The sequence below is a fragment of the Fusarium flagelliforme genome, assembly GCF_020744385.1.
Source record: "Fusarium flagelliforme strain FIESC 12 MPI-CAGE-AA-0113 chromosome Unknown B0J16scaffold_2, whole genome shotgun sequence".
NCBI classification, from domain to species: Eukaryota; Fungi; Ascomycota; class Sordariomycetes; order Hypocreales; family Nectriaceae; genus Fusarium; species Fusarium flagelliforme.
In genome coordinates this window covers 5,697,095-5,711,235 of record NW_025763504.1, presented here as the reverse complement: position 1 = coordinate 5,711,235, position 14,141 = coordinate 5,697,095, and the positions used below count along the sequence as shown (strand labels likewise).

The 14,141-nt window shown below is 49.2% G+C and overlaps 4 protein-coding genes across 4 annotated transcripts; 1 reads left to right on the top strand and 3 right to left on the bottom strand.

Annotated features, from left to right (window-relative positions):
- Positions 1-2: 2 nt before the first annotated feature.
- Positions 3-1,193, bottom strand: B0J16DRAFT_412177 (uncharacterized protein). Its single transcript, XM_046133278.1, has 3 exons — positions 590-1,193; positions 422-537; positions 3-366 (listed from the first exon to the last, which is right to left on the bottom strand). Exons 1-3 carry the CDS (start codon positions 699-701, stop codon positions 199-201), a joined length of 396 nt encoding a protein of 131 aa, XP_045987504.1. The 5' UTR covers positions 702-1,193; the 3' UTR covers positions 3-198.
- A 737-nt stretch (positions 1,194-1,930) lies between these two features.
- Positions 1,931-6,653, top strand: B0J16DRAFT_283514 (uncharacterized protein; the record flags this gene model as incomplete). The annotated part of the gene is made up of 4 exons (XM_046123993.1): positions 1,931-2,576; positions 2,626-2,799; positions 2,855-3,700; positions 4,294-6,653. Coding segments are annotated over exons 1-4 (3,756 nt in total), but the record flags the coding sequence as incomplete, so codon positions are not given.
- A 1,000-nt stretch (positions 6,654-7,653) lies between these two features.
- B0J16DRAFT_381470 (phosphatase 2C-domain-containing protein) lies at positions 7,654-9,748 on the bottom strand (the record flags this gene model as incomplete). Its single annotated transcript, XM_046131164.1, has 7 exons — positions 7,654-8,033; positions 8,104-8,364; positions 8,416-8,622; positions 8,694-8,778; positions 8,885-8,958; positions 9,057-9,351; positions 9,713-9,748. 7 exons carry the CDS (start codon positions 9,746-9,748, stop codon positions 7,654-7,656), a joined length of 1,338 nt encoding a protein of 445 aa, XP_045987502.1.
- A 1,832-nt stretch (positions 9,749-11,580) lies between these two features.
- On the bottom strand, positions 11,581-13,939 carry B0J16DRAFT_335572 (uncharacterized protein). Its single transcript, XM_046127094.1, has one exon. The coding sequence runs from the start codon at positions 13,856-13,858 to the stop codon at positions 11,873-11,875; it is 1,986 nt and encodes a 661-aa protein (XP_045987501.1). The 5' UTR covers positions 13,859-13,939; the 3' UTR covers positions 11,581-11,872.
- Positions 13,940-14,141: the final 202 nt, after the last annotated feature.

Here is a 14,141-nt window from a genome sequence, read left to right as displayed (position 1 = left end):
TTGTTGACCGTGATTCATTTTTATACTATTGAATTACATTGTATGCAGAGAGACCCAGAGCTACCGCACGGCCAGTCTCATGCTGCTGGGCCATGCATTACCATTCGCCCGCTCAAACCCAAAACGGCAACTTCGGCCCCGACTTTGATTAAATAAATAATACAGTTTGCTTTAGTGTTGTGTGTGTCGACAAATCGTTTATTTGCCGCCGAACCAGCCTGAGAGGCCACCCTTGGCCTTGGCGGCTTCGGCCTCGACACGGTTGTCGAACTTGTCAACGACTCTCATGGCCTCAGCCTTTGCGTCCTTGGCAACCGACTGGACGTTGCTCTTGATGACACCAGCTGTGCGATCGGCCTCAGCAGTCTGTGGTATGAGTTAGCGACCAAGTTATAATATGTTGATAGGCAGGAAGACATACGACTTGGTCAATCTTTTGGCCAGCGGCGGCACCAGCTCCCTTCAGCTCGCCCTCGGCGTTGGCGGTGCGGCCAGGGAGGTGGCCCTTGATATCGGCAGCAGCGCTGTGGGCATCGCCTATAAAGCTGTTAATGAAGTGATCGTTGACATTGGGAGTGTTTGCGCATACTCTCAAACTTCTTCTCGGCAGCTCGGGGGTTGCCTCCAGCGGCGTAGAGGTAGTATCCGATACCAGTAGCGGCGGCACCACCGATGATGAGAGGAGTGCGAGACTTGGCCATTTTGATTGTTAGTTATTAGAAGGTTGTTTTTGTGGTGGGTGAGGTTGAAAGTGTAGAGAAAGTAGAGTATGCAGTGACAAGATGCAGTGACTGTTGGAGAGATGATGGTTGGGGGTATTTATTACAACAAGCTCTTGCTACCTCGGAGCTACCTCATAGGAGCTTTCCTTCCCCAAGCCCAGGATTGGCCTTGTTTTTTTCTGGTTGTCATCCCGTCACGCCCCTCTTCTTTGGCCAAAATTCCATGTGCTCATGCGAACAGGAAAGGTTGGTTGCAAATACATGACGTAACGAGGCGGGGAGACCAGCTGCTTGGATCATGATGGTACTGAAAGCGGATGGATACGTTCTGGAACCTACAGTAACTTAATGGGTAGGTACTGCAACATAATGGTGAGACGGAGGGAGGATGAACTCCAATTGGTGAATGGTTGTTATGTTACAGGAGTATCATGACCTGATCGTATTGTAGCTACCAGCGGCATCTAATTACCATCATCATATTGATGATCAATTCACTATACCTACAGAGAGTACTTACTTGACTCTATACGAACTCAATCCCTTGAATCCTCAATGGCGTAATATGATTCAACTGTCATAAAAAGAACTGGATCTAGACTCATCGCTGATCAAGTGTCTTAGCACTAATGTACCTTACCTTAAGAAACCTCGAAGTGTCAGAAGAAATGACCTCTAGAAGCATGGTGAGCAAAATAATTGAGTTATTTTATGACAGCATAGGACCACTTTTAGATTACTTTATTTTGACAACCTAAGTCTTAGAGGACAATTCTTCTGTCACCTACCTGAGAAATGAGCCGCGCTGCAGCTCACGATTTGCTCCAGGGAACGGCCCCACTACAACGACCCAAGTACCCGCCGAAAAGCGGCATTACATCATCGAACTCAGACTCCCTTGTCATCTCTACGGATACTTTATTTCATGAAGATCATGAAACTTCTTCGATTGAGTGCGAGCTAGAAGAGCTATTCACTAGTGACCGTTGATAGCTGTACTCGGTCTGATCACTTATAGCTACCTACAACACAATTAAATTGTCATGGTACTGCTAAGTGTCGATAGTATAGGCATCTGTAATTATGAGTGTCAAGATTAACACGGAACAAGCCTGCTTCAGCTGAACGCCCCGCCACAATAGGTATCGTCCAAAATCAGGCTGGAGCCCCTAAGAGTAGCGCCTACCCCAAGTTCACGACGCAATCCATAATGTCTCTCCTAAACTGACCTGACGTGCTTTTTTGACCCTTCATTTTTTCCCCTTCCATCTATCATTGTATCAGCGTTCCATGATATAGGTGACATTGATCACGTAGGGTCGTTCGTTGTCTATTAGCGAGCTTCCTGCTCACCCCCCCTTGTTTCAAACATCATACGTATCGTGTTTTCGCGCCATCATTGGTTACCTACATAAATCGAACGCCTCTCCGTTACGGGGCGATCAGCCCTTGGTCGTCAAAGACCACACACAGCTACCATGCTAAGGGTCAAAAGCTTGCGTCGTCCCGCGGGACTTAAGCCTACCGATTACGACCATGAAATTGACCTGGTTGATCACGATGCCGCTGCGACTCCAACAGGGTCAGTTACACCCGAGCCGAATGATATGACGAGATACTCAACAACTTCAAGATTGCTGGGTGTCCAAGAAGAAGAGGAAGAGGGCCAAGATCAAAATCGTAATGGACAAAGCGGAGGTCAGCAAGTCCAGTCAAACAACAAGCCCAATGATACTCCAGCCAATGGACACGACTCGCATACTGAGGACGGCAACGACACCCGCCCATCATCGAATCGCGTTGAGAATGGACAGGATTTACCACCACAAGCGAGGCCATCTATTGAAGTACAAGGTCAGTGGAAACTGAACCACATATCACGAACTCCGCTGATATCGAATAGAGCCTACACCTGATGCTTTCCACGGAGACCATCCTCAGGTGATGCCGAAGAAACCTCGCGTCAAGCGGGAGACAGCTATTGATATTCTATATGAGAATGAACGAGGGGGTTTTCTTTGCGGTGTTCCTCTGTTCTCTTCACAAGCTTTGGGTGGTCTTGATCCGCCTGCTTGGAGTAAGTCGTCGAAGCCACGCCTCGTCGGGTGAGCACTGACTGACCTTGTTAATAGCCAATGGTTACCACAAAGCATCACCAAGCAACATACACAACGCACAAGTACCAGACCCCACTTGGGAATGGGCTTGGCCTGAATGGCGCATCAACAAGCAGGAGGGTGTCGACGAACATGGTTGGGAATATTCATTTTATTTTTCCAAAAAGTTTTCGTGGCATAGTGGCAAGTGGTGGAACTCATTCGTTCGGAGACGTGCCTGGACCCGTAAGAGGATAAGGAAGAGAGACGAGGATATATCGGCCGATCCGCACATGCTCAACACCGACTACTTTACGGTTCAGCCTGCATCACACAAATCGCGACTATCGCACGCGAGCATGGCTAGTAGCCGACTAAGTAGGTCGAGCATGAGCCAAATGTCCGCAGGCGATGCAGATGAGAAACCCCTCGAGATTGACAATGTGCAAGACCTGTTGCAGGCTCTTCGACAAGCACGCATAGACCGGGAAAAGCTTGATGCTGTCGACAGCTATATGGAACACGCAGAGGACCTCCAGAATTTGCAGCACGAGATGCATGAGATTATGTCTCTCTTCGTCTTTCAACAATCACGCCGAATATTACTTAGCAGACTGATGGAGATCCACGACGAAACTACGGCGCAAGTAAAGCAAACCAACACCACTGAGCTTCGAGAACGAAACCAAGCCTTGAAAGACGCAATACATCATGCCGACGAAGAGGTTAGGAAGTTAGCTTACTGGAGCGATGTCAAGCAAATGGCTGAGAACGGCGAGGCAGAACAGGCTGTGAAAGGTGACAAGGGATGGGATGCAAGCTGGGAGGGCGTGGATCAGAGTGGCGGCGCCCACCCGTTACGAGAAAAGGCTATTGTCAACGGTAAAAAGCCCTCGACGGACTCATGAGGGCAGAACTTTGGTGAACGTGGCCGGTGTTATAGGGGGTGATATAAAATCATGGGCGCAGTAACATAGGCGTCTGTCTGATGGGAACAAGAGTTGAGGCGTTCTTGCATGGGCTGCTACGACAATTTATCGGTGGCCACAAGCGTGTTCTTTTCTTTTTAATACTGTACGTTGCTAATAAATATACATATATAAGATTCTTGAGACGATCAGGTAGCAAGGATATACTGCTGGAGTCTTTAAGGGTCCACGTGACCCTAGTCCGACATCGCGGGTCCTTTATCGCGATAACACCCGCCCGCGCCAATCTTTTTTCCGCCATGCCACCTTGGGGAGCAAAACGCCCAACTTCCAGGACCCAGCACCAAGCGACATATTGCGGGTCTTTTAATATCACAGCGATTTCGACGATGCGTGACTTATGATCAATGTCCCTGGGGATCAAATCAGTATGGAGGGCTCGGTCGCGATGCTCGGCCTTCACAGGCCCTTTCCTGATTTCCAGGGCCTCATTGCCCTCCAGGACTCCGAATTTCTATACAGCCTTTCGGTTTGAATCGACGACAGCGCAAGCAAAAGACACGAATTCGACCAAGTCCTCAGAAACAGCCCTCGTCTCGCTTTCCGATAGATCTCGCATGGAAGTGAGCGTGAGAGAGCCCGAGCAAGTTATCGCAAATCTCGACAATCTCCCCGCTTCTCGAAATCGAGCCTTTAAAGATGCATTCAGAATCGATGCGCCAAAGGTGGCAGAAGATAAAGAGGCCATGAAAGTCTTCAAGGCCCTCATCGCAAAGCCGCTTCAGTATCCGAACGAATTGGCGACGAAAGCGAGTATGGAGGAGCATCTACGAGACAAACGACGTCAGGCCGGTCTTAGCATTGTTTGGAATCACTTCAACAAGAAGATTCGTGACTGGACAGAGTGTTTTAGTCTAATGAAGCGCATGACCCCCCAATGGAGCGAGAGGGCCAGCATGTCGGCCGTACGAATCGTCCTGCCAAAATCGTGGGATATCGAGGTCAACAACCAGAATCTTGAATACGTCGACTCTGCGACAGGTGTTCTCCGAAAGTTACGAGCGGCAGTGGATAGGAATCCTTCTGCAATTGTGCTGCGTGGACAGAGCAAGATCCTGGTCAAAGTCGCCGATGAGATTGTTCGACATTGCAAAGAAGCTGAAATCTACGAGTTGGGAGAAGTCGCTTCATCGGATTACAGGACGAGGCAGCTGTGGCCAACTATCGAGAATGCGCCCAATGGAGGTGCCTCCTTGCCGGAAGATCACTCAAACGAGATCTGGGTGCATAAAGAGTATCAACCGCATTTTATCACGGTGCCATATGAGAAGATCCCACGGCCTGCAGTCTGGACCCAGGACAGTTTTGAACAATATGTTGCGACGCTATGCTACGGCAAAATTCCCGCGCATCTGGCAATTCCCTTTTATGGCGAGCGGCGTATGAACGGAAGATTCATAGATACAGATGGTATCAGGGTCAAGCTCGTTGTCGATGCTTTCCAAGACCGTACAGCCAGGCCATTCATTACAGCCCCTGTACTCAAGATGGCCATATCGATGATGGCTTTCCGAGGTGGTCATCGCGCCTCAGCCAGTCACCTCGTGCAACTGGGTGAGGAATGGGGTACGCCAATGGATACTGATATGTACAATATCATGCTTGAAGGTTACGTCCACAAGCATGACAATGGCTTCTTCTACGGCTTTCTTCGAAGAATGCAGGCACGATATCACCACCCTAACATCCGGACATGGTTACTCTTCCTTCAACTTATTAAGGGAGAAGACGAACGGAGACAGGTCATCGTGGCCATGTTCCAGTTGGGAATGTTCAATCATGCTGCAACGCGTCGTGGTATTGCCGATGTCATGGCTCCTATGGATGCATACGCTGCCCTTAAGGCCGGAACTCCTTTAAAAACATTCTTGGCTGAACAGAATGAACGTTATAGCAAGGGCTGGCTGGCTACCGACGGTCTCAACGGCATAATCACTGAGTTTCTCCGCTTTCACCGCCCAGAAGATCCCCGAATTGAAGATTGCAAGACGTTAGTGGATATGCATACCAACTCGGGTCATCGGCTTGAGATGAAGACAATCAACATCTTTATCAGACATGCTGCTCTGGCTCGAGATTGGGACACTGCTTTCTGGGCGCTGAGTCTGTGCAAGAACACAAACTGTGAGCCAGATCAAGAAACATATGCTAGCCTCATGTCGCTCGCGATTCAGACGCGCTCGCCACATGCCCTCGGAACCATCTACTTCTACGGAGTCCTCAATCGCAAGCTCAAGAAGAGTTCACGACAGATGCTCAGTAGGATACTTCTTCGTACACATCGCGACCACTTCTGGAGAAAGGTTCAGCACCAGCCGTGTATTTTTCCAAGGCAGGCTATCCCTGAGCTTCATTACAGAAAGATTCGAAGTTTCAGAAACGTCATGTCTCGTGTTGAGCGTGTAGTTTTGGATAAATGGGTGGGCTACGTACCAGCCAAATCCCTTGAGCGCTCCCTCGATCTCGCCTATCGCTCCAATGATGAGCCTATGCACCGCCAGATCCGTACTGGTCAACCTATCCAAGTCCAAGACCTCATTATCAAGCTTCGCAGGGCAGACGGTCAACCGGGTAACATCAATGTGCGTCTCAAAGGTCGTTTTGATCCAGCACGCATGATCGAGAACTGGAAGGGGATTGAGGCCGAGTCGGACGAACAAGAAAGTCACGATACAGATGAGCCTGACAGTTGGCCTGATTTGGACACACCCGAAGCCTTGCCAGCAGAATACGAAACCACCCCCGAGGGCGTAGGCAATGTCCGAGATGCCTTCCCAGGGGTTGAAGACCCAGATCCTTCCCCCAAGACGCAACCGAAAGATCTCGCTTCGAAACTTGCAGAAGACCACGGAATCGATAAGGCATAAAACCTTGGCAATCACTTCCATTGTAGAGTTTAGGACATTAAACTCTTGCATATTATACATCACTCACATCAACCGAAACTGTATATCACTTCTTCTTCAGGATACATATATCACTCCTGAGCTTGTAACACACCACATTGGCATTATAGCAGAGCATCGTGTACAATAGCAAAAGGCATTATAGAACAGGGGGTAACGACGCATGAGCACTTCATGAAACAAGAGCAAATATTTCCAAGAATTTAGAGGGAAGCTGGATTACAATGAAGACATCAACATTACTCTACTTTGTCCATGCGGCATATATACTCACTTTCTACACGTGAGAACCTAGACAGAGGATACGAAAGATCTTGAAAAAGACGTAATAGGGGTATCAAATCAGAATACCTGCCCCAGCTCACATTGAGAAAGAGGCGAGAAAACCAGATCAGCCAGGTAAAGAACAAATGAGCCGTCAGTTAGTCTCCTGTATATGCTATACTACCTCTTGAACACCTTCTAAGACGATCCAACCGTAGTTGATATAGTTTTCCAGCCTCGTAGGCAAAGAAAGCTGGCATTTGCATGAGAGCATCGAAATGGGAGAGATGATCTCATAAAGTAGGCGAGCAATGTGAAGAAAAATGGGAATCCCGTGCGTAAAACATCAAAAAAGGTTTCTGTCGCTCTTCTTTCTTTCTTATACCCACGTCCGCTCTGACATGACATCCTCCCCAACTTTCACTATTCTTGTTATGCGCCTAGTCAAATCGACGACGAACGCACGTTCCAGTTCCGGATTTGACACCAATACACCGACAAGTTAAGATGCAAGACCTAACATGAGAATATCAACACCCTTGCCTTGCGCACTTGACACCTTCCTTTCGTCCTTGAATCTCCCGAGCCAAGGATCAAAAAACTGATCGGAGGGCTAGGGGTGAGATAGACGCCCGGGTTGGATTCGGATCCGTAGCCCTTATACCTAAAAGACCGTCTATTCCTTCTTCGCCTCCTTCTTCACCTCCTCCTCTGCGTCCTTGTCGGTAGGCTTCGTGACAGTTGCATCGGCGGGTTTCGTATCGGCGGAAGCGTTCTCGGCGGCGGCGGCGCCGGGGGCGGGTACAGGAGCGGTGTCCTTTTCGGCGGACTTCGGGTTCTTCGAGACCTGGCTGGCGAGGTCTTTGTCTTCGTCGGCGTTGTCAAACATTTCTGTATCATCTGAATCCGTAAGAACCTCAGTGCCATCGCCGAGGAAAATGATCCGGCCTCGGTACCCACCAACTCCAAAGCTTCGTCCCTTGTTTTCAGGATCCATCTCATAACCACTGTCGCTATCCTCGAAATTGTGGTGGACACCAGGTCCTCGGAACTCGGCTATCAAGTATTCGTGTCAGTCTTTGGCTGGATATTCAATTTTGGAGCTTGTGGATAGGACTGTTCGTACCGTACTCAGGGGGAGCACAAGGGCCGTCGCCGTTAGCGACTCGGCGGGCAATCTCCTCGTACCACTCATCCTTGGACTTTCCGTTGAGGAAGCCAATGATGCACATGGTCATGTTGTCGCAGCCAACGCCACCGGTCTCAGAGTTGGAGGCCAGGCAGTTGTCCATCATGTTCTCGCAAATCTTGTCGAGTTCCTGCTTGGCAGCAATGCCTCGTCGAACGAACTCAACCACGGCTTGGGAGGATTGGCAGTCCCAGATACCTATGCTAGTGAGTTATGTTATTTTTTACCATTCGAGCTGACTATTCTTACCGTCGCAGGCAAGGACAAGGAACTCGTCCTCATCTGTGAGATCATGTTGCTCTACGTCGGGGTAGGCAGTGACAATCTGGTTTTCGGGAGACAACTCAGCGCTCTTCTTAAATTCAAAGTCACCAATAGCACGTGAAAGAGCAAGGTTGCCGTTCACTCGGCCAAAGTCGACGAAACCACCGGCGGCTGTGATTCGGTTCTTCTCGTCTGGTGGGAGATGTCAGCATTGTCGTTCGGCTTGCGCCGGAGCACCGGCTTTCGTGAGTGATATCACTGACTCTCGAGTTGAGGCTTGTGGTCCTGGGACAGAGGCTTGGCGCGGCCCTTGATTCCAAGCACACCTCTTGAGTCACCAGCGTTGGCCTATAACAATATGTCAGCGTTGGGTCGAAATATCGCATGCCCTTCCCTCGGTGAGATTGGAGCAGCGGGACCAACGTGGGGAAAACGAGGTGGCGGGCAAACTGACGACATAGAGCTTGTTGCCAGCAATCAAGCTGACACAGGCTGTGCAACCAGAGACTTCTTCCTCGTACTTGGGGTCTGACGTCAGTGAAGCATAACTCGTTAGCGTTTATCCCCAGCGATACAGCATCAAATTGTTTATAATCGAACATCGAGTAGGGAAGCCTGTCGCATACCGTTGAGAATGGCGCGATCTGTCGCAAGGAAACCATCCTTCAGACCCTGGGCGTAGTCGCCTGACTTGAAAGTGTCCTGCTTGAAGATGATGTTGTGAATGTTTTGTCCAGTAAACAAAGCCACCTTGTCACCACCGTGGCCGTCGAAGACACCGAAGAATGACAGCTTGCTGTCGTGACTCTTGGCTGAGTCGAGGTCGAGGACTGTAGTGTGGGCATCCTCCATGCTGATACGCCAGCCCTGCATGGCCGAAACTCCGTAGATGAGACGCTCATCCTCACCCTTCTCCGAAGTCTGTAAGACAAAAACAAACGTTAGCGGACCAGATCTGACGACATAACAGTAGGCGGGAATATCGGAGGCCAGGATGAACGCAGTGGCGCAGCAAAACGGTGATCAGAGGACAAAAATAAAATCTGGTGCATCTGGCAATTCTTTCATACACCCGACGAGACTGGTGATAGAGGCGCGCGCGGCTGGTAAGTTTGGTCTGATATTGCGTGGGATCCCGAGTCGGGGCCAGTGCTGTGAGGGGCTCATGACTGAGCAAACAATGCCCCTCTCGCGCCAGTATCCGAGTACCAATGCTCATAGCCAAATGCAGAGTGAAAAGCCAAAGGGAAGAGCGCAGAAAAAATTGAGGCACAAAACGCACCTTCTCGACAACGGGCTCTGACAGTGTCTGACCCATGGCTGTAAATTGTTGTGGCCGGTTCGATCGAGAGAAAGCCTAGTGTTGCTGGGACGAGACAAGACAAGAGCGAACGAGCGGAAGAGAGAGAGAAAGTAGAGAGGAGAAGAGAGATCGACCGACGAGGGGTTGGTGGGGGGAGAGAGGGTCGATAGCTGGTGCGGAGGGGAGAGATGACGAGATAAGATCTCGACAAGAGGATATTTATTTTAACAAATTTAGGTATTGAGTTAGAGAGAAGATAGTAACAAACAAACAGAGTAAAGTAAAGTTTAAGGTAGAGAGAATATGAGTATGAGTCGAGGTATGATCTCGGCACCAGGGGGCAGCGTGGTCGAATGTGGATTCACGCTGTCTGGTCTGTCTCTCTGTTGATGGAGAGCGAAAGAGGGAGATTTCGGCGTGCGAGATATGGAGTCCAGATGTGTGAGTGTGATGAATGACGATGAGCTGCTGGAGGTTTGCTAGGCACTCTGTAGCTGCTTACGGCGGGGTGCTAGTGCTATAGCTAGCTGTACGACTGCTAGGCTCCAGCGGTGTTTATCCCCAAACTCACGAGCTGTCTAGGCCGTTAACGACTTAACAATGGAAGCCCCGAGCACTGAAGCTGTAAGAAGCGGGGCACATCTGACCCAATCATGAATTACAGGCACTGACCTCGATTTTCTGACAGGACTCAATAACTAATCACCAACCTTTCGCAGTGCAAATTAATAGTTTTTTATTAGCATGTGCCAATCACTGGGTTTTGGAAATTCTCTCTGGGTTATCTACGAGCTCGGCTACTTTAGTCCTAGCAGCGTTCTAATTCAAGGCAGGGGCAAACACAGGCACCGTTCCTCGTACGTACATCATCAATCTGATCTGAGCTGCCTGCTGTTTTCTGACCCCTGTACGGATGGATAGCCGTACCTAGGAATGGGACCGCCACTGACAACTACGTGTTGTTTCAGTGCCTGATGAGGACAGGACACTGGACAGAGTCCGGTCGAGTAGCTCCTTTGGATTGAGGTGATACGGTTGAGCATATACCAAATGACCTCACGTCAGTGGCTATGACGGCAGAATCCATCACCCCAGTGACACTCCAAAAAGGTGAAGTAAGATTCTAGGTAAATTGAACTGTATCTATCCGACACCCATATTCAGTTTTACTCACAGGCAACATCATAAAAAAAGTCTGCAGCGGAAGTCTAAGTTAATCCCTCTGGCTCCTGTTTTTTTCGTCGTCACGCGTGAAAAATTTACCTTGCTATTCTCGCCACCTCTAGCCGCGCGCGGTTGGGTTGGTTCTGTCTCATTACCGTGCCACACATACTGCCTGTATGTAGGTAGGAACCTAGGGTATCTACCATGAGTGGCTGTGTTGCATTGTGTCTGTTCAGAACCTGATTTGCCCAATACTACACAAAAGCCTCAGATCAGGTCGCGTGCCCTTGTGATTACGGTCCGGTCCGGCTCCAAAATAATCCAATCCCCATCCGTGCGTGCTAGAGTATCTACGGTAGCTCAACAGTAGGGCTGGCTGCGGTTATGGCTATTTACCACTATTGACCTGGACAACAATGATGCTGCAGTACTTTTCTGGTCCTCCTGAGTATGTATATAGGTAGGTAAGTGGTCTACGTAGTATCTTAGTAGATAAGCTCCCATAGTTTAAGGACACATTTAGAGTATATTAGACGATCTGGCGAAATACCGAAACTGTGGTTGACTGTGCATGTACACACCTGCTGGACTATGATTACCCTATAGTAGTGAGTAACTAGCAATGACTCAACATTTAAAACTATCTGCAAGTTCAGTGTCGAATACCTCAGTTTGTGTCAAGTCAAACATATTACTCGCCTCTACACTTGTAAGAAATCGTATATAGAAGCTCGCAGAAACATCGACAAAACTTTTTTCAAAGGACGTCCAAGGCAGCGAGAATGTATTTATTTCCGGCGTTCTGTATGCCGACTATCATGGAACAACATCAATCCTCCTCTGTAACAAACAATGTTTATAAAAAAAAGAGAAAAAACCCCGTGGAACTTCCTATCTACCGAAATGAAATAAGGTAATGACCTCTGGGTATCTGATGCTTTAATTTGCTCCCTACCAACGAACCAATCCATATGCTCAAAGAAAGGCATAACTTCCACCTTCCGACTTCCTCCAAGAATCTTCTCGCTTCCAATTCGTCGATGAGCTTCCAGCTGGCCTAACGTCCCGACTGCCCGGTACACTGAGTGGATCGACGCTCAGGCGTGACAACTTGCTCATGGAATGGCCCAAGCCTTGCCGTAACGATGACAATGAACCCCTGACGCTATTTTGAGCATCACCCCATTGGCTTGGGGATATCAGTTCTGAGCTCGCCCGTTCTCCAGGCTGTGCTCCGTTACGAGTTGAGCTCATTGCTGTGCTTGGTCGCAGTGGATGAAACGGCGATTCGTCCACAAGCTGATGATATGACATGTTTGTCGCGTCGCCTTGTGCATCATACACTCGCCAGTTTTCTCTTGAGCCAAAAGAGGGGTCTGTGAAAAGGCCTCGAGGAGCATTCAAGTCATACCACGCCCTACTGCCTTGTCGGCCGTCTTCACCAAGAAGCTGTTGGCTCGACATACGCACTACTTCTGGTCTTCTTAACATCGGCATGCTTTGGGTGCCCTCTATTGATGGGCCCTCACCATCGGTGGCTGCAGTGTTGGATCCTGCACCCGGTGCATGTGCTGGGAATGCACCAGTGAGAAGCCTCGGGCTCGATTGATGAGACGATGCGAAGGCTAGAGAGCTGCCGTTGCCACTTGTGTAGTAGTCTGAACCCTGTTGAAAAACTGCTCTTTGCGAATGGATGCTTGGCAAGCCATTAAGAGACGGGACTGTTGGGTCGACACCGCCCCTGAACGATCTTCCTCTTGCGTCGGACAAGAGCACTGGCGGCGGTATCAGTTGGTGAGTCGACTCTGATAAAGTTGTATCTGACCGCTGGCTCCTGAAAGACGAACGGCTTTGTCGTCTTATTGCTGCTGCAGTTTCTTCAACCGTAACCCATGATCGTCTGCCATCATCACTATTCGATATGCTGTTGGACCGGGAAAAACTGGTATTGGAGTCTTCTGCCACGAACATCGAAGGAATCTGAGGTGTTAACATGAAGCCCAGTGTTGGAGATGTCATAACCAGAGTCTCTGAGTCTACCTCGGAATGCGGAGTTCTCAACTGCCGGCGTGGTTGCTGTCCTGCAACTCCTATGTTTGAAACCTTGTTGGCCTCCTGCATCGCAGCTGTACCCCCATTTACGCGAAGACTCTCAAGGACGGGTCCCGAGATCTTATTGCGGAATTTGGAAGAAAGATACGTTTGTTGTTTTCGACGTCGACGCAGCAGGCAGCAGACGAGCAACATCAAAAGAAACACTACAACCAAAAGAGGCAGAAGGATTGCAAGGAGGAGGGTGCCAGTCGTCAAACCCCCATCGTTGTCTGCCAGTTCAATATCAGGATCAGAAGAAGTCTCAGTCGGAGCAACGGAAGTAGACGTGCTCGCGGATGTTGGTGAGGTGCGGGATTCAGTTGTTGGTGATGATGTAGGCTCAAAGCGCAGTACGTTCACTCTTAGGACTTCCGTCTCTTTGTCGTCTGAGTTTGTCGACGAAGCAGTTACAGAAATGTTGAAATTCTGTGACGCAGACACTGGAGCTTTACCAGTGATGTTGAACCCGTCCAGTTTAAGCCAGGTTTGCTTTGGTGCAACTGACATACCAATATCAATATCGTCAGGATCCCAGAAATAAGGCTGCAGATCAATATTGACATCTTGCCCAGCCTCAATGTCGATACTGTCAAAAGTCGAGCGAAACAGGGCAGTGGAGACATTGACGGTGGCATATATGTTGAGTGTGTCCTGGTAAGAATCGCGTAATGTAATGGTAAAATTGGTGGAATGATCGCCCTTCCCTGGTGTGCCCTCGATCTCCCATGTCTTCTCATCCAGAGATAACCACTCAGGCAGACCATCTGTTGAGATATTGATCTTCTCTATGTCGACTGGCTTGTTGTCTAGCTTTATGCTGTCCGCCAGTCCACGATACACAAGCTTCTTTCCTCGCGTGGTATTCATGGCGATGGTCGGGCTGTCTGAGCTGAGTTTGTGCCTACCCACAACGACAGAGAATGCAATTGATACCGACGAGAATCCCACAATATCTGAAGCAACAAGTTCGAAGTCAAAAGTCTGAGGATGTTGTATGAGTGACTCGAAAGGAGGGGTTCTACCGCTAAACGTCAAGGAACCGGCATCAAACCTCATCCAAGCTGGAAGGGGACTGCCATCTCCCGAAGTTGCGTAGTAGTTGATCATGTTAGGCTCGTGTTCAAATGTATTGGAATCGAAAGTGAAGCTG